The 23,737-nt window shown below is 33.6% G+C and overlaps 2 protein-coding genes and 1 pseudogene across 2 annotated transcripts; 2 read left to right on the top strand and 1 right to left on the bottom strand.

The window, feature by feature from the left end:
- The first annotated feature begins 1,210 nt into the window (after positions 1 to 1,210).
- LOC108325361 (protein CHUP1, chloroplastic) lies at positions 1,211 to 3,055 on the top strand. Its single transcript, XM_017558425.2, has one exon. It carries the CDS (start codon positions 1,416 to 1,418, stop codon positions 2,727 to 2,729), a length of 1,314 nt encoding a protein of 437 aa, XP_017413914.1. The 5' UTR covers positions 1,211 to 1,415; the 3' UTR covers positions 2,730 to 3,055.
- A 7,960-nt stretch (positions 3,056 to 11,015) lies between these two features.
- On the top strand, positions 11,016 to 14,287 carry LOC108326231 (peptidyl-prolyl cis-trans isomerase FKBP16-4, chloroplastic). Its single transcript, XM_017559604.2, has 10 exons — positions 11,016 to 11,185; positions 11,265 to 11,417; positions 11,513 to 11,568; positions 11,664 to 11,719; positions 12,018 to 12,075; positions 12,404 to 12,478; positions 12,740 to 12,829; positions 13,259 to 13,336; positions 13,914 to 13,954; positions 14,036 to 14,287. Exons 1-10 carry the CDS (start codon positions 11,116 to 11,118, stop codon positions 14,061 to 14,063), a joined length of 705 nt encoding a protein of 234 aa, XP_017415093.1. The 5' UTR covers positions 11,016 to 11,115; the 3' UTR covers positions 14,064 to 14,287.
- A 27-nt stretch (positions 14,288 to 14,314) lies between these two features.
- LOC108326232 (cactin-like) lies at positions 14,315 to 22,546 on the bottom strand (annotated as a pseudogene).
- Between the last annotated feature and the right edge of the window lie 1,191 nt (positions 22,547 to 23,737).

Below are 23,737 nucleotides of genomic sequence, written 5' to 3'. Positions count from 1 at the left end.
CCCGCCATAGCGCGACATTCATTCTAAGTCCAGACAGTACAATTTAGGTCATTGCATGTTAAGATGTTTGGGATAGATTAATTTATATATATGATTCTTATATGAAATGCTTTAGAATTATGATGTATGGTTTTGTATCTAGCTTACCTTTGTTTTTGTGTTGTCTATCTTTGTATTGTTTTTCTCTTTTGCAATGATCACTTAAATGGTGTGAGCTTAAAGAAACATTCTTTCTAGTTGTTCTAGCGATAGGTGAAGGAGAAACATATGGATTGTTAGATGGTTCTACAAATGTAGACATCTCTCGTTTTTAGTAGGTTTTGTATTCAAGTATGAATTCTATTATCATATATGTAACATTTTAAATTTTAGTAGTTTTATACTAATGGGATGTAGATTGAAATCGAGTTAACTTGTAACCTATATTACTAACAAGATTTTATTAAAATTTTACTATTTTTTATAAATTTTGTATTATAATTATTTTATTACTTATAATTATATAAATTGATAATTTATTTATTTTTAAATATGCTTACTATAGTTTAAATATTTAATTTATTTATGACATTTATATTTTAATTATTATTTTTATAATGTTTTTTTAAAATAAATTTTAATCTAGCTCGATAAAAATTAACAGATTGATTGAATAAAATTGAATATTTTTAACGTGGATTAAGTTGAATTCGAATCACTTAACTCAAATTAAATGGATTTATTGGATTGAAAGTAAGTTAACTTATAATCTATCACTAACATTTTATTAATTTTGTACCATAAGTGTTATAATTATTTACTTATAATTATATAAATTGATACCTTATTTATTTTTTAATATATTTACTAATGTTTGAATAATTTAAATATTTAATTTATTTATCATGAGTTGGTATTTAAATTTTTAATTACTATTTTTATAATAATTTTTAATGAAACAAATAAACAAATTAATTATAGTACTATAAAAAAATTAATCAAGTCAAAATAACAAAATATTCTTAAACAATTATCCATCGACCTATGTTTCCTGAAAAGTTAATCGAATTGGAGTGAGTTGTTTAAGCCGATGAGCCAACCCTTCTGAATTTGATAGCCATAAGTAGTTTGTAATTCTTAGAATTTTTTATTTTTTTTTTGTGTTTGAAAAGATGGAGAATATATTAACATCACACAAAGCTGGTGGAAGAAAAGAAGCCCTGACATGGCAAATATCTATTTGTGAGTGCAATTGGTTGACACGGAAAGGAATCAGATTCCTTAGAGCACCAAGAGCGATTGATGGTGCCGTACAACCTCTCTTGGAGTCGTCAAAAAGTTACACTTCACTCTTCCTATAATCAAACATATGCAACTTTTCCTCAAAAACAAAGATCAATTTCACATTTTCTTCAAACCAACTTCCTTTCTTCTTCATGGGACTCACACCACTCAAGCCAGACAATTTCAAGCCACTCATCCTCAAAGCTGGTGTTCCCTTGGCTGCATCTTTAGCTGGTTTCATCTATGCATGGATACTGGCAAAGAAAAACTTGTCTTCTAAGGTTTTTTCTTCACCAGAAAATGGATGTCATTCTCCAAAAATCACTTCTCACCAGAGAGCTAAACATGAGAGTTTTGACAGCCTTTCTTATGTAGAAGATGGTGAATCATCTACTCCTATGAATAGGTTGGTGATCCATGACAAAAAGTCATGTTCGGAACACGAGATCACTGGCCTGAGAAACCAGATTGAAGGTCTTCAAATGAGGGAATTGGCCATGCGTTTGCAGTTTGAGTTGTACTGTGAAATGAAGGCAAAAGAGTCTCTACTTGTTGAAGTCAGAAACATGTTGTCGTTGGAGAATGATCGTGCTGAGTTCTTGAGCAAAGAGATTTCTTCCATAGAGACCGAGACAATGAAGTTGGAGAGTTTTGTAGTCCAATACATGAGTGTTGTTGAACAGCTTCAGTATTGGAGATCACAGAATAGGGTGCTTCAAAGGAAGGTTCAAAAGCTTCTCAGGGACTCCAAGGGAAAGTCTCGTTTGATAAAGGTGCAGGCTTTGATGATCAAAGAGAAAGAAGAAGAACTTTTGAGAAACCATGAGGATTTTCAAACGAGGGTATGCGTGATTAACAAGTTAGAGGGTGAAATCAGAGAGCTACGAAGGATTTTGGAGCAGATGGAGGAAGAGAAGAAGGAGGTCGTGAAGAAGCTTGAAAGAGCAGAAGCAGAAGCAGATGCATCTAAGTTGAACAAGGAAAAGATACATAGAAAACCATTGAAATATTATTTGGAGGTTGAATCAGGAGATGTGAGTAAGGAAGAGTACAAAAAGGTTCTGAATGAATTGGAGGAGATGAAGAAGGAAAGATCAACTGAAGTAGAAGAGCTGATTCATTTGAGGAGGGTGAATACATGTTTGAGGCAAGAGTTGATGAGCCAGTACGAAGAACATCACGAGCAACACAGAGAGCATGAGGAGGGAGAGTTTGAAGGAGGCTTAGGAATTATGCAGTATGATTCAGAGCATGAGTTGCATTACTCCCTCTTGGAGCATCACAATGATTCTGCTGAGAGTGATCATGCTTCTTCAAAAAGGAAAAAGTTTCTTAAGAGGCTGAAAAGGTGGGTTGAAGGAAGTGAAAAGGTAGTGAAGCCTGAAATTATCAAACAATCTTCTGTTTCCTGTGGATCAAAGAAACCTCAAGTTTCTTCAAATTCAAGGTTCTGTTCCAGTGCTTGATGACTCAAAATACCATGTCAGCTTTTCCCTAGCAAAAACTAAAATATATATTTAGACCACCAAGTCATGATCATAATAGAGCAAAGCTTAGATACTTTCCAAAGTATTTTTTACGTTGTTTTTATGTAAGGATTGAAGTTTCATCTTACCAAAATCCAATTCTTACACAAAAACTAACACTAAAAAAACTTACATAACAGCATCTAAGTTTTGATCACCACAATATAGCTATGGATATATATTACACAATAAAGATGCATAGGGACTGTGCGTTTGTTGCAAAATAAATGGTGATGGCATTTCCTAATAATTTGTACATTTCTGCATGCTGTTTTCTTTTAATATCTATCTATCTATCTGTTCTAAGTTACAGAATGACTGCTAAAGGGTTGAGAATAATATATGAGATTAAGTTCCATATTCATATAAATGATAAAATTAAATACTATACAATAAAAAACACTATAAACTTAATGTTTCGATATTTTGAGTTAAAATATTGTCTAAAGTCATCTTATGCATAAAATAATAATACTATAACCATAGTAATATATAACACGTATAAACTGATTCATTTCTTTTAAATTTGACATTATTGATGATTATATTTTGAAGACAGAATAAATGAAAGGGTAAATAATCTTAATTTTAAAATTATGTTATGTGAAGTTAATTCTTATATTAGAGGTTAATTTTGTAGAATAAATTAAGATTAAAAATGTCTCTTGATATTACAAATTCTAAAGGATAAGTTATGAGAATAACTAGATTAAGAAAAAAATAATGATATTACGGCCGTAGTCTTAAATATAGACATGTTAAATGCGGTAGAATATTGGATGAAGATTACAATAAAAGTGTTAAGTTTGATATTAATTACATACAAATATTATTTTTAATGAGTTTAAAAAACACGTGATCATGGCACTTTATGTGCTTGTACAACATTTATTATTTACAAATTAATATTAATGAGAAATATAAAGTAGAATTGGTAGTCAAAGTGCTTACGGGATGGGAGATGTATATAAAATAAGTCTAATCCAATATGATAGCTTGAAGGCTTTTACTTTCTACACCCCAACATTTTCTTCGTGCATCTTTCCAACTTTTCAAAAATAACCATTTTATCTTTTGTGAAACTGATTTTCGGATTACATATTATTGAAAATTTTCCAGAGCAAACTTTTCGAAATTTTAAGAAAAAATTTCTGGAAGGTATGAAATATACTTCGGAACAGACTTTTTATTATAGAATATTCACAATAATTTTTTCAAAATACATATAATATCTTTGTAACAAATTTTTCAAAACATATTTAAATAAAATATATTTTGGAAATAGAAATGCAAAAAATTGTATTAAATGGAGCATTTGGTATACTCCAACCCGTATACAAGAAAAAAGAAAATATAAAGAAAAGTGAGAAATTTTGAATCTAAACATTTCTCAAGCTTCCATTTTTACATTTGAATAAATAAGATAAAAGATAAATTATATTTGTTTTTGTTTTGGATTTAATATTGTTCATATTATATTGGAGATAAAGTAAAAAGATTGAGTTTTAATATAGAGTTTAGAGTTATTATAACTAATGTATTTAAAAAATTAATGATAAAATTATCAATTGATTGTGGTTGATAATTTTTAGATTAAATTATTTCTAGGTTATAGCATATAATAGTTATAGAAGTTGTCCTCCATTGATCTCTGCACCTTGCTTCTCCTTCCATGGTTATTCGCAGCTGAGTAAGTGTAATTCTCATGATAGCTGTGAGTATAAAATAAATATAATTAGTCATTATTCTATTATAAGATAAATGATTTGTTAGTATGATTGACTTTATTTGTTTCACATGTTCTTACATTGTTCTTAAGCTTATTTCTTGCGCACTTTATAAGGTTTTATGTCTCATGAAAAATATAAATTTATGACTTGTTAATTAAATGAACAATAAATAAATAATTATTAATAGAAAATAAAATAATGATTAGACTTAAAAAAAGAGTTATTTTCATTAAAAACAAAGGAGAATATCTTTTTGTTGAAAAATAAATCACCAAAAAATCACTCTATTTAATAGACATATTATTATGGAGATTGTTATTGATTTAATAAAAACTAAATAATATTTTTTATCTTACATGGTTCACATTACTCAAGAGAAAAATCGAGTTATTAAAAATTAAGCTACTGCAACTGGCTTATTTAAATATTATTAGGTTTAATACCCAATTTTGTCTCCAGTTTGGTTGGGAAATCTCAATTTAGTCCCTCTTTAAAAAAATAATTGTAATGGATCTTTACTTGTAATTATGTGAGTCAAGTTAGTCCCTTCTGTTAAATATAAGCAAACGGAGTTAATGGGTTGATGATGTGGCAGTAGTTAGTGATTAGGTGTCAAAACGCAATTATGTGTGTGCTTACGTGGTGTTAGGGCAGCTGATTTTGAAATCTGGTTTTGTTACAAACTGGGGATAAATTGATTTGGGGGTGATTTGTTGGAGATTAGGGCATTTTGGTTTGTGCGAAAGAAGACAGAGGCAGTGATCGCGAGAACCATCAACTTTAAGACAAAGCATTTGTCAGTGGACGAGAATTCGTGGAGATCGTGTTGGTGGGGTAAAGAACGAAAAGCGACATTCGAAGGTGCGTTTATGGTAGGTTTTGTTTTGTGTTTGGTTGCTTTCGGTGTGGTCCCCCCAGAACTTTTGATTTTTGTATGGTTTGTTTGTGTTGTGTGCCCCATTGTCAGTGCATTTGCTTTGTTTCTGTGGCGACATTGTGGTTGTGGTCCCCCCTGATAGTGTGTGGTACTGTGTTGTGGCATTTGCTTTGTTTACTGTGGTAAATGTGGTTTTGCTTTGTTTGAGTTGTTTATGGTCTGTACAGTGGTATGTTTATGCTTTGTTTTTTGCTTAGATATCATTTGGGTTAAGGGTTAAGCATAGATTAACTGTGAACAATTTTTATATTAGATAATATGGCCAACTTAGACATTGAAGTCGTGTTTCACCATGGAGGGAAATTTGAGAATAATGGGACATTTGGATATCACTATGGTGAAACCACAACTTTAAAAATAGACCCTGATCGATGGAGTTATTTTGAAATATTAAGCATTCTAAAGGAGATGGGTTATAGGAATGTGAAGGACTTATGGTATTCATTGGGTTGTGGTCCTGTATTAGAAGATTGTTTGGAACCTTTATTAGATGACAAGGGTGCTTGTCATCTGATCAATATTGCTATGTTGAATGGTGAAGCTCACCTTTATGTTATACATAGGGTGTGTGAACCTAAGTATCTTCTGCAGTTGGAATACATTTCTGAACCCCAAATTGATAGACCTAGTGGTGAAGGACAAGTTGAGAGAGAGAGTGGTGATTTGCAAGTTGATAGACCTAGTGGTGAAGGAGAAGTTGAGAGAGAGAGTGCTGAAAAGCAAGTTGAGATAGAGGTTGGTGAAGCAGATTTTGAGGCAGTGGGTGAAGCAGAGGTTGAGACAGTAGCACCTGAAGTAGAACCTGAATCAGAAGTTGAGCCAGAAATGATAGAAGTTGAGGTTGATGTAGTGGCTGATGTAGAGGCTATGGTAGAAGGTTAGACAGAGGCAGTGATTGATGTACAACCTGAGGTAGAACCTGAATCAGAAGTAGCCCCAGAAATGATTGAAGTTGAGGTTGATGTAGTGGCTGATGTAGAGGATGTCGTAGAATTACAATCAGAGCTAGTGGAGGATGTTGGTGTGGATGCACAGGTTGAGGTACAGGATGATGGTGTGGAGGCACAGGTTGAGGCAGAGAGTGATTCAAATGCTAAGGGAAACATGGCTATTGGTGTGAATGGGGACGGGCAGTCTGATGTGGAGGGGCAGGCAGAAGTAGAGGGTGAGGTAGAGGGTAATGGAGTAGAAGCTGATGAGTATGATGTTAGAAGTTGGAATGGGTTCGAAGAGGATGTATTGACTGACCATGGAGATGAAGTGGGATTTGATATATTTGAAGCTACTAATGAAGTTGAATTTGGTGGACCTAGGGGTTTATCTGATAGTGATTGGGAATCCGAGAGTTTGAACAGTGTTGTGGAAAGTGATAACACAGATGATGACAGGGATGGGTATGGGGATTTTGGTGTTTTTTCAATGCCCAAAACTATGGAACAATATAAATGGGAAGTGGGCACGTACTTCAGTGACAAAAATTTTTTTACAGAAGCTATAAGATCGTATGGAGTAGAGAATGGTAGAAAATTAAAAGTTTATAAAAATAACAAAAGAAGAGTGCGTGTCAGATGTTGTGGGGCAAAAGGGAAATGTCCTTGGAATGCATATTGTGCATATAAGGCAGTTGAAAATACATGGCATCTAAGGAAAATTGTAGACAACCACACTTGCAGTAGAGAATTTAACATCCGGTTAATGACTTCAAAATGGTTGAGTGGGAGGTTAGAGAAGACTATAAAAGAGAATCCGAATATTAATCTGTATAACCTCCATAACAAAGTTTCTAAGAAGTGGAACATTGGTGTTTCTCAGTCCACAACCTGTAGGGCAAAAGCAATGGCTTTTAAACAAATAGAAGGTGATTTTAAAGAACAATATAGAAGAGTGTATGACTATGCCAATGAGTTGCTTCGGTCAAATCCTGGTTCAACTGTCAAAGTTCATGTTGAACCTAATGAGGACACTCCAATTTTCAAGAGACTATATGTGTGTTTGAAGGCCTGTAAGGACAACTTTGTGTCATGTAGGCCTATTATAGGTTTGGATGGCTGTTTCTTAAAATGAAAATTTGGAGGTGAGTTGTTAACTGCAGTAGCAAGAGATGGGAATGACCAAATGTGTCCTTTGGCATATGTTGTTGTGGAGGTGGAGAATAAGGACAGTTGGGGTTGGTTTCTACATTTGCTCATTGATGATCTTGGTGGTGTGGAGATTTCTTCAACCATCACATTTATGTCAGATCAACAAAAAGTGAGTAACTTACTACCATTGGCATCTTTTTTTATCTTTTAAACCTTCATGTCTTTTATTTTAACTTGTATACCCTTATGTATTTACTTGAATAGGGAATTTTACCAGCATTACAAGAACTTCTCCCTAGTGTGGAGCAAAGGTTTTGTGTGCGCCACATCTATGCTAATTTCAGGAAGAGGTTTCCTGGCCAGATTCTAAAACGTCTACTATGGAAGGCAGCAGCATCAACACACCCTCAAACATGGGAAGCAGTGATGAGAGAAGTTAAAGAGGTGAATCCAGATGCCTTTAAATACTTATTAGTCATTCCACCAAGGTATGTCAATCCACATGCCTTTAAAATTCATTGTTCCTATTAACTGTTCTTTGTTTTCGTAGCTGATATTTTGCACTTCTTATTTGTGTAAGTAGATTTTGGTCACGGTCAAGGTTTACAAGTAATGTTGTTTGTGACACCTTACTGAATAATATGTCTGAAGCATTTAATAGTGTAATATTACATGCAAGAGGTAAGTCCATCATCACAATGATGGAAGACATTCGTCTATACCTCATGAAGAGATGGGCAACAAATAGAAACAAAATAAGTACATATGAAGGTAGTCTTTGTCTAAAGATTAAAAAAAGATTTGACAAGGAATTGCACTTGACTAAATACTAGATACCTAGGTATGTTGACATCACTACATTACCATTTGACTTCTTTATGTATTCAATTTTGTACCATAAACCCTGATTTGACTTTTAATCATTGCAGTTGGTCAGGACAAAAAATTTTTGAGGTCAGACACATTTCAATGATGAGTGACAAGTATGTGGTTGACATAGATAAACTAGAATGCAGTTGCAGAAAGTGGACTTTAACAGTCATCCCATGCTGTCATGCACTAGCTGCCATGACATTTATCAACATCAATGGAGAAGACTACGTCCCACATTGGTTTACAAAGTCAACCTACCAAGAAACATACATTCCAATCATCTACCCTGTCAATGGTCCTCAGCTATGGGAAAAGACTTCTCAGCCTGATGTTTTGCCTCCAACTAAAAGAGTGTTGCCTGGTAGACCAAAAAAGAATAGAAGGCTAGAGGCTTGGGAGCTAAAGAAGGATGACACACAACTCAAGCAAAATGGAACTCGTAAGAGATGTTCCATATGTAGACAGCTTGGTCATAAAAGAAATAGTTGTCCACAAGCTCCTCCAGCAAACCAAAGTCAATATCAATCAACTCAGCAACCTGAAACACAAATTGAACAAAGTCAGCCAACTACTGGACCAAGTCAGCTTACTCAATGCATTTTGGAACAAACTCAGCCATCTACAACACAAGTTTAAAAGTGATTTAGGACTGACAGTATGTTTAGGTTAAGTATGTTTAGCTTAAGTGATGGCTATTTTGTAAACCTTGACATGTATTTTGTAAACTGTCAGACGTGCATTTGAAGTCCACTTTGTAATTTCAATGACAGATTTTGTTTTCATTATGATGTAATTATGAATGATGTTTGGATGATTATAATATGAATTTCAATGACAGATTTTCTTTTGGATGTGCATTTCACAAGTCCAATTTCTCATTATATTGTCATCACAGCTTCTCCTTTGATTATGATGTCATTATGAATGGATGTGCATTATGAAGTTCAACAGAGTCCTGTATATTACAAACACTGACAGTGGATTTGTTGTTCAATTATATTACAAACACTGACAGTGTGTAATACCTCTGTTACACAACTCTCTTTTTGGATTAAAAGAATGCACATATACTTCTTCTTGTCTAAAAAGCCCCTTCTTATATAGAACTCTCTTTTTGGATTACAGAAGCCACTTCCTCATTTTATTGGCAGTTACACACCACTTCCTCATTTTATGTTGTATATATCAAACAAAATGTAAATTGAAACCATAATTTCATATGCTTGAATTCAAATTTCACCTTCATTTGAAAACATCATATTACAATTTGCCCAAAGTGCTCTTCACATAAACTATCTAATAGAACACATCATGGACTATTAAACAAAATACATACAACAATGATGTTAATGAATCCCAGAAAACATATCATTGATATTAACATCTTCTCCCTTTTCTGACAATCCCTAACACATTTCTCCAGGCTATTAATCTTCCTCCTTTGCCTACCAATAGTACTAGCAGCATCATCTACATAATCTTCATTAAGCCATTTAAAGAAATTGCATCCTTGAAGTTCTTCATTTCTTGTCCGCTGTTCAACGTATCCAACCACAAAAATTTCATTAATAAATAAAAATAATTTATCACAAACATTAAACTACAAACCTTGTAGTTAGGGCAGCCCCAGAATTATTTCCTCTCGTTCTTAACTGTTTTTGCCACTCTCAACACAGCAGCCTCCCCACAATGGCATATTTGCCTTCTAACCAATCCTCTGGATGAACCACCACAACAGCTCCCCCATGAGCAAGACGAACAACCGTGATTCGAAGACATTGTGAAGCCCAAACCGAGACAACCACTAAGAAGGAAGAACAACTTGCCAACCACGAACTACTGACTTAAGCACAACCCATAAACAACAACAACACAAATGAGAAGATCATGAACAAGAAGAGCACCCACAACTGTTCCGTGTTGGCAATGTACGTGAAGAACTCCAGCTGCCCTAACTTTTTTTCTATTCAATTGCACAAAATTAATTACAAACCCTAACTGGTGCCAATTTATCCCCAATTAAATAAACCCAATTTCTAATTAAAACCCAATTTTAAAATCAGCTGCCCTAACACCACGTAAGCACGCACAAAATTGCATGTTGACACCTAACCACTCACTACTGCCACATCATCAATCCATTAACTCTGTTTGCTTATATCTAACAGAAGGGACTAACTTGACTCACATAATTACAAGTAAGGATCCATTACAATTACTTTTCTAAAAAGGAACTATATTGAGATTTCTGAACCAAACTGGGGACAAAATTGGATATTAAACCAATATTATTATTAAATTAGCTCATTTCAGTTTATGATTAATATCTCACCATTTTCAAGATACTGGGATGAGTAGACAGATATAAAATAAAAGTTAAATTAATTTACTTCATATACAAAAAAGGAAAAAAAATGTTAAATAAACAAAAAAAATCTACAGAATTCATTTTCTGTTTTCCTTGTTCTTACACGAAATTTTCAGAGACAGAATTTGTTTAGATTTTGGAAAGATTTGTAGGTGACTCATCAATATCTATGAATTATATCAAGAATCTAATATTCTATATTCTGAAACCAGTGATTTTTCAATGCTTCAAAATTGTGGATGGAATTAACCACGTTATCCTCTCTCTCTCTTTCTTCTCTAACTATACAAAAAGGAAAAGATTCTGATCACACTGTAACAAGCAAGAATCAAACACCATGGAACTCTCTCTGTTCCACCATCAGCACCATCCTATGATGTTCCTCAATTGCCCCATTAGCTTAACAAGTAACTTCTCTCTTCTTTGCTTCTCCATATACACTTCTTTCAATTCAAACTAGCCTGAGAAATTTCCTTAACTCCACAGGAACACACACAACACTTAACAAGAAAAATCCATACAGGTTATCATGCCACTGTTCATGTTCTTCCACAAAAAACACTACGGCAGAACCAGTTACTGTGTCTTCTTTGAGTATTGAAGGAAGGAGAGCATTACTCAGTTGTCTCCTCACAACTTGTTAGTTTTAAGTTAACTATCTCGGAATGTTCCCTTTCTATGTTTTCTATGTTCCATTCCATGTGATTTTCTTAAATGTTTTTATCTTATGCTAGTTTGTGGAGTCTATGCATGTGATGTGGCTGGAGCTGTTAGCACAAGTAGAAGAGCTGTATGTGGCCCCATTATTCTACTTTGTTAGTTTATTTGAAAGAAAAATCGTGGTTCTGATAAGTGTGGAATTTTCCACTCTTCTGTTTTCTGCAGCTAAGAGGAGCAAAAATTCCTGAAAGTGATTATACAACCTTACCCAATGGCTTGAAGTGAGTTTATGCTAACATGTTGATTGTGAATCTTTCTCTACCTTCTTTCTCATTTAGTATCAGACTCTGATGACTAAAGCGTGTTGAAATTCTTCTAATGGATATCATCACAATAAGAATTCCACCTTCTAGTACATTTATTGATGTTTTCTTTATCATAGAGAAACAGAATCTGTCACTTTTATTTGATTGGCTAAACTTACATTGGTAATCTTTAAAATTTCGTAATTTGCACTGTTTTTTCTTTTTGTTGATTGCATTTTAAAGATGTGTTGGTATGAAACTTTTATATCTTCAGGTACTATGATTTGAAGGTCGGGAATGGAGCCGAAGCTAAAAAGGGATCTCGTGTTGCAGTACGGTTGTGATCCAGTTAAAAATGTTTCACTCATTATTGCTTCTGCATGTGGTTGAAAGCCATTATCTAAATGTGTTGTGAATAATTAGAAGTCGAATGCTAAATTTACGTTCCATATCTAATAAAAATGAGAATGTTGAGCAATATATACTAAAAATGAGCAATAAACTTGTTATCTTAAGATTTTGGGTTGGAGTGGACTATTATATTTTCTGTGTAACTCTGATGTGCTGCCATGTGCATTCATATATATGATCTTACCAAAAGATTTTTATTTGATTAAGTATTGCTAAGAATTCAGAAATAATGAGATTATGGTATTGTAGATTCACTATGTGGCCAAATGGAAGGGTATCACCTTTATGACTAGTAGACAAGGAATGGGTGTTGGAGGAGGAACGGTATGATCCAAGTAACTATGCCAAATTTCTCAACTCTTTCTATATTGTGTTGTTAAGGTCGATTGGTGTAGCAAATCAAATGCAATGGCATGAGAAAATGAACCCAATCATTTCTATTATTTCTATAGAGATTCACAGTTTCAAAAACTATTTATCCTCTACTTGATTGGTCTGGATGATCAAATGCATTACTATATATGATGCATATTTTTTCTGAAAAGTTGCTAATAGGCTGACGAAAACATGCTTGAATCATTGCAGCCCTATGGATTTGATGTAGGGCAATCAGAGAGAGGAACAGTCCTTAAAGGGTTGGATTTAGGCGTAGAGGGCATGCGAGTAGGAGGCCAGGTGAGAACAAATTGTTGGAGCACTTTTCTGTTTTATTGACAATGCAAATTTAAATATTGATAATCAATAAACTTAAGTCTGCAAACTGTAAATTCCTTTTTATCCATTTGATGGGAAGTTTCATAGTTCATTGAACCCTAAGGGCATTACTGAACAAGTACATTGGATTGGAATTCATGCTACCACAGATTTTGTTTTATTTTGCTTCAGCTTTGCATATTCTATTGTGACATAAGTATTCAAAGATTTTATGGATAAAAGTATCTAAACTACATATTTTCGTTGGATGATCTCACTAAATTCGTTAACCTCATAAGCTGTCATCAGCATGCGTGCAAATAGTTTTGCATGAAAGGGTTGCAAATTGTTTTGACTTTCTGGGTTGAATCATATGCCTCAAGAATGTGTAATTTAGATGGTTTTTTGCAGCGACTATTGATTGTTCCTCCTGAACTTGCCTATGGAAGCAAGGGAGTGCAAGAAATCCCTCCTAATTCAACGATTGAGGTGAGTTATTCTGATCTCTTTGTTAAGATTTTGTTCCATTACGTTGAATGCTGATTTTAGCTCCGTTTCTTTGCTCTCATACATATTGTAAGACCGATTCTAACCAATTATAATTCGTGAATAGAGTGTTCTTATGGTTTATTTGATTTGACCGGAACCTTCTGTTACCAAATCAGTTTAATCAAAATTTAACTGTAAAACACAAGTTGTAATGAACAACCTCTTTGTGCTGTCAGACGGAAATTCATGGGCATTCAATGATTGCTTTATTTCAAAGTTCAAACATATGTTTGAAAAGTTGGATATGACCACTTTCACCCAACCAAAACCATTTCCCCTCCACTGTAGCCTACCCCTTCCTACACTAGATATCAGGTTCTATAATCAAAGGAAGGGGGTAAAACAATGTTAACAAGTTGGATAATTTGGTCATTTTGAAATGATTTGCTATTTTTCCATATCATCATCATTTAGGCCGAGTCTACTGCTTGAAGTCTTTTATTCGACTGTTTTCCTGTCAAAGTGATTTTTCTTTTTTAAATTTACAATTTTACCGTTTGATACTTTCGGAATGCAGTTGGACATTGAACTGCTTTCTATCAAACAAAGTCCATTCGGGTAAGTAACGATGTCAGATTTTTTTTTTATATATATATTTTAGTCTCCTGTAGTTAATTTAAATTATTTTTGGTTCTGCAGGACTCCTGTAAAGATAGTTGAAGGTTAATACAATGATTTCAGAGTGCTTAGTCGACATTTTAAGAGAAGAAAAATATGCCCACCCACTCACCGGCCTTTACTTTTCCCAATATCTCAATGAACAATCTTTTCTGGAGTTACTATTGTTTCAATTCAGATTTCTGTTCGCACGGAGTTGTAAAGTTCATCAGATGTGATTATCAAAACGAAAATAAAGCAGTGAAGAAAATAACCGCATCTGTTTTCACTTTTTCTCTTGTGTCCTTCCGCCCCTTCAATTGTTTCCTAATTCTTTCAACATTCAACTTTCAAGTCAAATGTATCATCAAAAGACAATAATCGGGTTTTGTTCAATGTTGGTTGTACAATTCCTCCATATACATAAAAGAAACTATAGGCCAGCACCTTAACATTCACGGATATGCACCTTAAATTTCAAAATGGTAACCAACCCATGTAGAAGGTAAGCCAGAGCCTGAAATTATCTGCGGTAGCGGAAGCGTTTGAAATTGAAGTACACATGTAGAATTCCACGTTCAAAAGTGCACTTAAAACCTTTCTTATGAGAATATTCCCATTCTTTATTAACAATGCGAAAAGCCTGTCATGGAAGACAAATAAAATGGGTAATTTGTTTGAGAATTTATATAATAAACCTTCAGAGCATCAAGAAGTAGACTTACAATGTCTTCATATGGTGGCCCTGCATGAAATCTTATGATGCAAGTTTCACCATTGCTACCATCCTTCTCAATAGTGTAGGTTGGAGCTTTTGTCTTGTCTACTAGATCCGGGTAGAAAATGTTAAATTTATACCCTTGTACAACCTTTGGCGGTGGATTGTCATGATCGTAATGAGTCTGATTATATTTGTTCCATTCGTACCCAGTGTGGACACGGTTGAAAAACTTTGGTTTCCTGGGCCTGTATTTGTCATGCCACCAATAAACCTGCTCCAACATTACCAATTACATCAAACTTTAGATGTTGATAATCCCACGTCCTTGAATATAGTAGTATAAAAATCCAGAACTTTATATAATGAACTAAATATTTTACAATCTATCAAACATGTAAATTTCGAAGAATCATAGATAACGACAATCATTTAAAGACATTTGACAGAATGAAATTACATAGCTTGTAAAATCTAGATTCACTTCAGCACCAGATCCAAACAATGCATCACCGTCTTCCATAGCTCCCATAGCTTTCATGGCTTTCGTCTCAAAATTATCTTCAGATGGAGCAGGCTTTAATGCCATTGCTTCTTGAATTCGTTTATGCTGCTCTTCCTTTACAGCCATACGCTTCCACTCCTGTGAACGTACGATGAGTTAGACTACACACTTGACACGCAAACGAGAAATATCATTGTTGAAAACCATGTTTAAAGATTACCAATAGAGCTCTGTCCTCTTCAGGGTCAATAGCTTCCTCATCTTCATCACCATGAAACAGTTCCGGTGAAAATGAGCCAGCCTGATCCTCAGCTTCTTGATCTTCTTCTACTTTAATAGGTTCGGGTGAAAATGATTCATCTGCAGATTGGGCTACACAATAAACATCGAGCAAATATCAACACATAATTTGGGTGGAGAATGCATATAAACTAACAATGACAAAAATCCAAGGCTAATATACATTTTCTGTAATGTTCATTGTCTTCGTCAGAGTTTCTAACTGGAGCATCTTCCAGTTTATCTTCATCCTCCGATGGTTGTTCAAGGTGTTGCAAATGTTTGAGTAACATCTTAGCATGGATTTCTTTTAAAGAAGCCGGCATATAGCACAATTAATAATGAAGTGAATTTATCCATTATTTTAAAGCATGCTCATAAAAGTAAGAGAGTTACCTTGGCCTTTTATATGTGGAGGTATTTTAAAACTGCCTCCCAGTACTCAACCACCTTTGCCGTACCAGTACGCATCTCTGATGCTATATGCACCTGTAAAGCTTCTAATTCTGCATGTGTCTTTCCCTGCAAAAGCCTCTTCACATCTGGCTCAACACTGTAATGCAGACCCCTTTCTTCTGCAAGCAGCTCAGGGGGAGGTTCTTCACCACGTACCCTAGCTCGATCAATTGCATCTTTTTTTCGAGCTTCAGCGAGCTCCCAATCATACACTAGGAGTGCCTGTATGAAGATATTGAGCAACTTCAACTTAGAACATGAATTGTGACATGATTAATTTAGTGTAAAGATCTATGGCATTACATGTTAAGGAAGTCACACAATGGCCATACGAGTGAACTGAAACAGAAGAGGAAGTGATTAAGGAAACTAATTCATCTGGGATCCAATTCAGAGGATAAATTTTATATGTACATATAAACCACAAACATAACAAGACATAAATAGTCACATAAAAGAAACTGCATCAATAGTCACATAAAAGAAACTGCATCGAAAGGCATAAGCACCAGCATGCATATGACAAAAATATATAAACTACGGGGGAGGAGGAAGAAAGCACACCAAAATGAATTTGAACTGGGAAAAGCAATCTCATTGTGTAATTGAATATTCTCCATGCTACAAGCCATTCCATAGCATATTGTTATAGAAAAGAAACCTTAATCCCTGACATAGTTTGGAACAATCTTCCACTCCGTTCCTCTAAAATTACATTTACACCAACCTCATAACTTTGTGTATTAAGAATTTATTAGAAGATACATAAAGAAAAGTGAAAATCCTGCTGCCTCAATTTTACCCAAAATGTGTATTAGTGATATTATGTTATCTACCTTAAACAGGGAATTAGACAAAACATAAACAAGCTGAAACATGTTTTACATTTCAGTAAACCACTTCTATTTTATGCAAGCAACCAGAAGTGCAAAAATTGTATGAGACTTCACCATGTTACAACTCAATAAAAGTACAAACTTGTAACACAAAAACTAAGTTTTAATACCTCTCCAATCCCGACCAGAGTTCAGAGAGAGAGTGGAAGAACTTCATTCTATAACATCCAATACAACTGACAAAAAGAACTTAAATGCTAAACAGGTTATACCTTGTTGAATATAGTGAAAACTATATATGGATTTAATCTCCCTTGTGTTGAATATACACATAGGGTACTCTATTTACAATAAAAGAAATATAGACTAAGCCCAAATTACAAATAAGGAATAATAACAAACTAACTAAAGATAAAAAATAAATAAAGATAAGATAAAGATAATATATCTAACATTCTCCCTCAAGCTAGTGCATACAATCGTATGTACCATGCTTTTTACTAATATAATCAATAAAGACTTAGTGAAAATATCTTCTTCTGCACTCGACACCAAATTGTTAATGATTTACAAAGACGACATAGAAGACAAAATACCAACCCAGAAGACTCCCCTTGAGCAACAAATATGGGAGGTTGTTCCATATAAATCTCTTCTTGCAAATCACCATTGAGGAATGCATTATTGACATCCAGTAAATAAAGAGTGCAAACAAAGGTCGACAAACAACTAACAACAGTTGTGGAGAATAATATTGAATAACGGTGGACTACCGCGAAACTTTGACAAAGAAGATTACCATCAGTAGTAGACGATGGCTAGCAGTGGTGGACAACGACAAACTGCAAGGACTAGATTGTCATCAGTAATGGATGGTGGCCTGCAGTGACTGACAGGGATAGATTGCAGGGACTAGATTGGACCACATAGAAACAGACTCCCCCTCACAGCGAACGATGGAAATGACAGTGCGTGACAGTGAAGGTGGAAGATCTGACTCTTCAAAAGAATGGTCTCCTTTGTTCATCAAAGCACCTAGACATAGACTCTCCATCACAAGGAACGGTGGTGGACAAAGGCAACAAACAGTGGACAATAGTGAAAAAAACACCATAGAGAACTAAAATTAGGAGTGCAGGACTAAGGTACTCAAACACATGTGTTGAAAGACAAATTTCTTAGCGGCTGAGACGATCAAAACCATGTGGTCACCAATCGAAACTGGAACTCCGGCGATAGCAGTAGTAGACAGTGGCCTCCAGCAATAGATGACGGTGCCACCAACAACGGCGGTAGACGGCGCCAGCGGATGTAGTGGTAGAGGTGACAAAAAAAATTCTCAAAAGAACCTTAGGCTCTAGATACCATGTTGAATATAGTGAAAACTATAGATGAGATTAATCTCCCTTGTGTTAAATATATACATAGGGTACTCTATTTATAATTGAAGAAATATAGGTTAAGTCCAAAATACAAATAAAGAATAATAACAAACTAACTAAAGATAAAAGATAAAGATAAGATAAAGATAATATATTTAATATACCTTTTATATTTAGCACTAAGAAATAATAGAAGCCAGTGTTTTCATATGCTCTTCTCGAAATAAAAAGTCAATAATTAAAGGGCATTATCCCTATGCATAACAGTTAAATTCAAAGCAAGTTCTCTCACAACTGCATTCAAGCATATCCAAGAACATAGACAGGATATTTCCTCTTTAAACCCAAACCAAAGAAAATACACCAAAAATTTCCTCTTAATTTTTGTTATATTCTTCTGAAAGTATTTTAAAACCCAAACTAGAAAAATGTCAGAAAAAGTTGTTAGTTTTACAGTCAATCAGTTCAAGTAGTTAGATTACTAATTGAACCAGATATATTATATTTAAAAGTTAAAACTAAATATTATGTGCATATATTTATAAACAACCTGAAATAAAATTATCCCCTTACCATAAAATACATACACAAATTAGTGACAATCTAAACTATAAAGGATTGGTATATTAACAGGCGTTAAACGTGTGTCAATCTGCATTATTTTGTCATTGGTAATGAAATTATATTTTGCTAAATCACATAATGATAAATAACCACTCACAAGAACAAAATGCATTAAGCTAATAATAACAAAGAAACATATTCTGCATGGAAAATCTACAAAAATATTTACAAACTAAGATAATACATATTAATCACATTCTTTACTAGCACTAGCACATTGGCTCCAGCAATCATTTTTTGTTTTATGCTGTTCTATAATTAGAGAGACTTCCAAAATACATATGATGTTTTGCATGTAGATATTCATAACCTTGAATTTCAGCTGTTTTGTTGTTTTGCATTACTTTTTTATGTTTTTTTTAATAAAAAATGTGATCCTTTGTACCAGAACTGGAATAGATTCATACTTCAAAGTCACATCACAGTCACATTCAATATAACCTACGGTGTATAAAACAAGATGGTAGTATAAAAAATAGACAGGCTAAAAATTATTAAGTAATTAGTACGACTCTGTGAAGGACTATAAAGTAATTAACTAAAGAGTGGATAAAAGATGATACCTCCCAATATTCTACATGGGTGGGTGTGGCCCTGTCAAGGTCCAGATGCATTTTGATGTCATCACGAAACTCATCCATTTCCTTTACTGTCAAACCCTGAACCATATAATTCAAATTGTTACGTAAATTGTCCAACAACATTGGTATTTAAAGCTGGAAATCTTTAATCATACTAAGGAAAAGGTTCAATGAGTTTTCAAAGGCCATTATATTATAATCTTCATCAGTTAAAGGAAAGGGAAGATATGAACGGCTATAAATATAAATATTAACCTTGAACACCATGTATGGTTCATTTATTTCTATATCCAAATCAGTGGATCCATTGAGATGCTTGGTTAGGATATCAATCGGCCTGGCACGCCCTTCACGCAATCTAATTTCGGATCTAACCTTGCTTTGATCAAAATGAAACTGCATATGAAATCGTCTTGATTATCAGATTGCAATTACCACAACTGAAAAATTAACAATAAATGAAAGGAATTTAAGGAACATACCTCCTCTTCTCTTTTTTCCCAGTCATGGAACTCAGCTCGTGCGCGCTCTCTAGCTAACAGTGCCTGTGAGAGAGAATGTGGATAAGACGTAATAGTTTTTGCACTTACAGGACAGGAAATAATTAGCATGTCATACTAGCATATACCCACCACAGCCAGGCACCAGCCAGAAACATGAGTGTCAATTGTTAAGAAAGAATTGTCCATCCAATAGATTAATGATAATTTTTCTAATAACAGATTATGGAATGAACTTACCATTTCTTCTTCATGCCGTGCTTTCTCAAGTGCCCTTTCTTCTCTTCTTTTTTTTACCTTTTCAATTTCTGCCTGCATTATGATTTTTACCAAGAACTTAGTGAATAAATGGAAGACAGAGATAATGGTTAGTTGTTTCACAATTTCATAATTATAACTTAGCAAGGCTGGAAGGCAATAAGCAAGAAGCAAGAAGCTACAGCAAATATTTATTTAGTATTGCCTACAAAATAGTAAATATTTATTTTATCTTTTGCAGAAAAATGCTTACCATCCGTTCTCTCTGTCTCATTTTTTCAGCTTTAACTGAAAATGCATCAATAGGCACCTTGAACAACATCACGCTCAATCGTCTTCCGCCAAACAAACCTACAACTCAGTAAATTTGAGAACCATAAAATGTAGGTAGGTACCACTCAACTACTAATACATTAGTTTGAGGTAAAACAGCTATATGAAGCTTCTAGAACATTAAAAATGACAATAAAATTTTAATCTTAGTGGAATCAAATAAGACAGACAAAATGAACAAGAAAACTGATATATCAAAGTTTTCTAAGAACAACCAATTGTATATGTTGAAAGTCCCACATCGACTAGTGATAAGGTCAGTTTAAAATATATAAGTGGATGCAAACCTCATTTTATAAATCAGTTTTATAAGATTGAGTTAGGTTTAAAGTTGATCTATTGAAATCCCACATCAACTAGTGATAAGATCCTTTTAGAATATACAACTCCCCATCCACAAGAAAGTTGTCCAACAGAAACCAATAGCATTTCTAAAATGATTTTGGATGATAAACTGACAGGGCAGCTTTGATTCAAACAGGAAAACTCTCTAATTTACCCGCAGGGAAACCTAAGAAACTTCAGCACTTGTAACAAGTATCCCAGAAGATTAAAAATACAAAAAATGTGGGAGAGAGAGGGAGAAGAAATGACTTTGTACGAGGCGTCCTTCTGTGGGACCCACATTAAGAAACTCTTTCAATTTTAAGCAACTCATATGCGGGGCCCATATTAAAATAATGTTTCCATTCATAAGAAACTCATAAAGAAAACCTATTTAGGATACACTAATATGAATTTAGTATTACAAAATTGCCACAAAGTACCAAATACCATCCACCATCTAATTACAGAATTTAGTATAAGTAAATCAGACAAGCATTCTCCTGAAAGACTGACAATACAATTGCCGCAAAGTTTTCCAAATAATTATTATGTTATCAAACAAATTGAGATTTTAACTAAAATTGAAAACAGAATCATGTAAGAACCTCAACCAACAATCCATCAATAATTAACTGGTTCTGCAGAAGCTTCTTACTTTCAAATTATCACCTATACCAAAATTTAAACTACAGAACTCCTTAGCATTCACCTCTACGTAAAATAAAATGCCAATTGTACACACACAAACACAAGTTACAAGTATGTATCTGGAAAATTCATCTCTTATGGTAAACAGCACAAAAAAGCCCAGCTATTAGATCAACAAATCCAAAACCACACAACACAGGAAAAAGAATAGGGAGAACCGGAGAATGTAGGAACTTACTTCTCATTAAGATTAGAGTCACCAAATGGATTTGCATTATTCGAATAACCTGAAACGGTACGAGTCTTCAGTTTCATGGCAACTTTCAATGCCTGAGCACAAAACCAAGAAGAAGGAAACATCAAAACACGTAACTCAAATAATAAAACATAAAAACGCCAAACAAGGATAAAGAAGCATCTTCAAACCTTTTTCTGAGCCTTTTTGGCCAAGTACTGTGCTATTTCCTCCTCAGTAATGTGCCTGGAGGACTTCTTAACCCTGTCACTACTCTCGTCAGAGGAACTATCTGAGTCCTTCCTGCTTCGTCCCCACCGTGAACGACGGCGGCTGCGATGATTGTCTCTCCGGCGTCTCTCCGGAGACGACGAATCACTGCTGTCTGAATCGTCACTGGACTGTGAAGATGGCGACTCTGATGAAGAATCATCAGATCTTCTTCTTCTCTTTTTCTTACCCCTACTACCCATTATATTCAATTCAACATTTCTACTCTGCTCAGGTTATAATGCTAAGCAAAAAGAGAACGTAAAGTAACAATCGTATTCCATAACAGTGAAACAGTGAAAGTGCTTCTGTGTAAAGTTAGGCTATCGAATAAGGATTTTCAGCACACAAAGAATCAAATTAATTGTTCAATAATAAAAAAAGATGATTAACCACAGAAGATTAGAACTCGAGGAAATGAGCAAAGTGCATTAGTTCAAAATACGAATGTGAAGAAGTAACCGATGGGAAAACGACAAACCTGTGGCGAAGAAGACGGTTGCGAAATGAAGACGACGGTGGTGATGACTCCAAACCGGACATTGAAACTTACAACTTGAATTTTGCTTAGGAAAAAGAATGGGCCTAATCCCAAAGAGTTTTGGGTTGTTCTTGCTTTATCCTCTAAACTTTTTCTTCTTACACCTCTATTATTACTGTCTGCACCCACATACTAACAAACAAACAGACTAAAATATTCTCACTCACTGCTCGGTTGTGCTGTGTCTTCCTATTATCAGCTGCACTCACGGGATGGCAACGGGACAGCACTAGGTAGGGTTTTGTTGTTCGATATTCATTTCAAGAAAAAATTAATTTCATACTCAATTAAGGAGTATCAAATTTTTATTTCATCCGTATATCTCCGTCTATCAGGTTAAATATTCATATTTATATTCGTATCCCTTTTATTATAATTTTAAAATCAATTAATTAATTTTTATAAAATAATATAAAATTAAGATAAAGTTATCAAATATTCAATAAAAAATAATAATGTTTTTTTTCTTCAATATTAAATATCTTAGAAAAAAATTATAGTTTTTAAATATTTTAAATTACAATATCAAATAAAATTTTACGAAAATTAAAATATTTATTAAATTTGTAAATATTAATAAGACCTGATAAAATTTAAAAATATTTTTAAAAAATATAAAAAGAAAACAAATATTCAAATTAAAAAAATTTATAAATTTCTCTTAATAATTTTTTAAATTCTAATGAAATTTATTTTTTATACACTAATAAAAATTATAATACATCAATTAATTGAAATCACACAACCACAAACACTAAACTAATAATAATAAAATTTAACATATATTATTTATGACAATTACATTAAATTATTAGAATGTAATAAACAAAATTTAGACTTAATTACTTGGTCTCTATTTTGGTAGAAAGTTTCAATTTGGTTTTTCCTAATTTTTTTTATGGAATTACGTATTTACTTATGAAAAAGTGTTTCAATTAAGTGCTTTTTAAAAAATAAAAATTTACTTGCAGCATTAACAACTTTATAACTTTTAAAAAATTTTAAGTGTTTTTGGAAAATTTGTTGTCATCCACGTGTTAGGTCCATGTGACACGTCATATTATCAATATCATTGATAGTATCAAGGTAATTGTTTTGATTTCAATTTAATTTTTATATATATTTTTTTATTTAATTTAATTCCAACTTTTTTGAAAATAGAATTATATTATCTCTCTAAATTTTGACCAAATTTATTATTTGGATAAGTGTTACACTGATATTATTTTATTAAAAATGATATTTTAACAT

Source organism: Vigna angularis, chromosome 3, assembly GCF_016808095.1.
Source record: "Vigna angularis cultivar LongXiaoDou No.4 chromosome 3, ASM1680809v1, whole genome shotgun sequence".
Classification (NCBI taxonomy): Eukaryota; Viridiplantae; Streptophyta; class Magnoliopsida; order Fabales; family Fabaceae; genus Vigna; species Vigna angularis.
The sequence above is the reverse complement of the archived record's forward strand: the minus strand, read 5'-3'. Positions and strand labels throughout refer to the sequence as shown.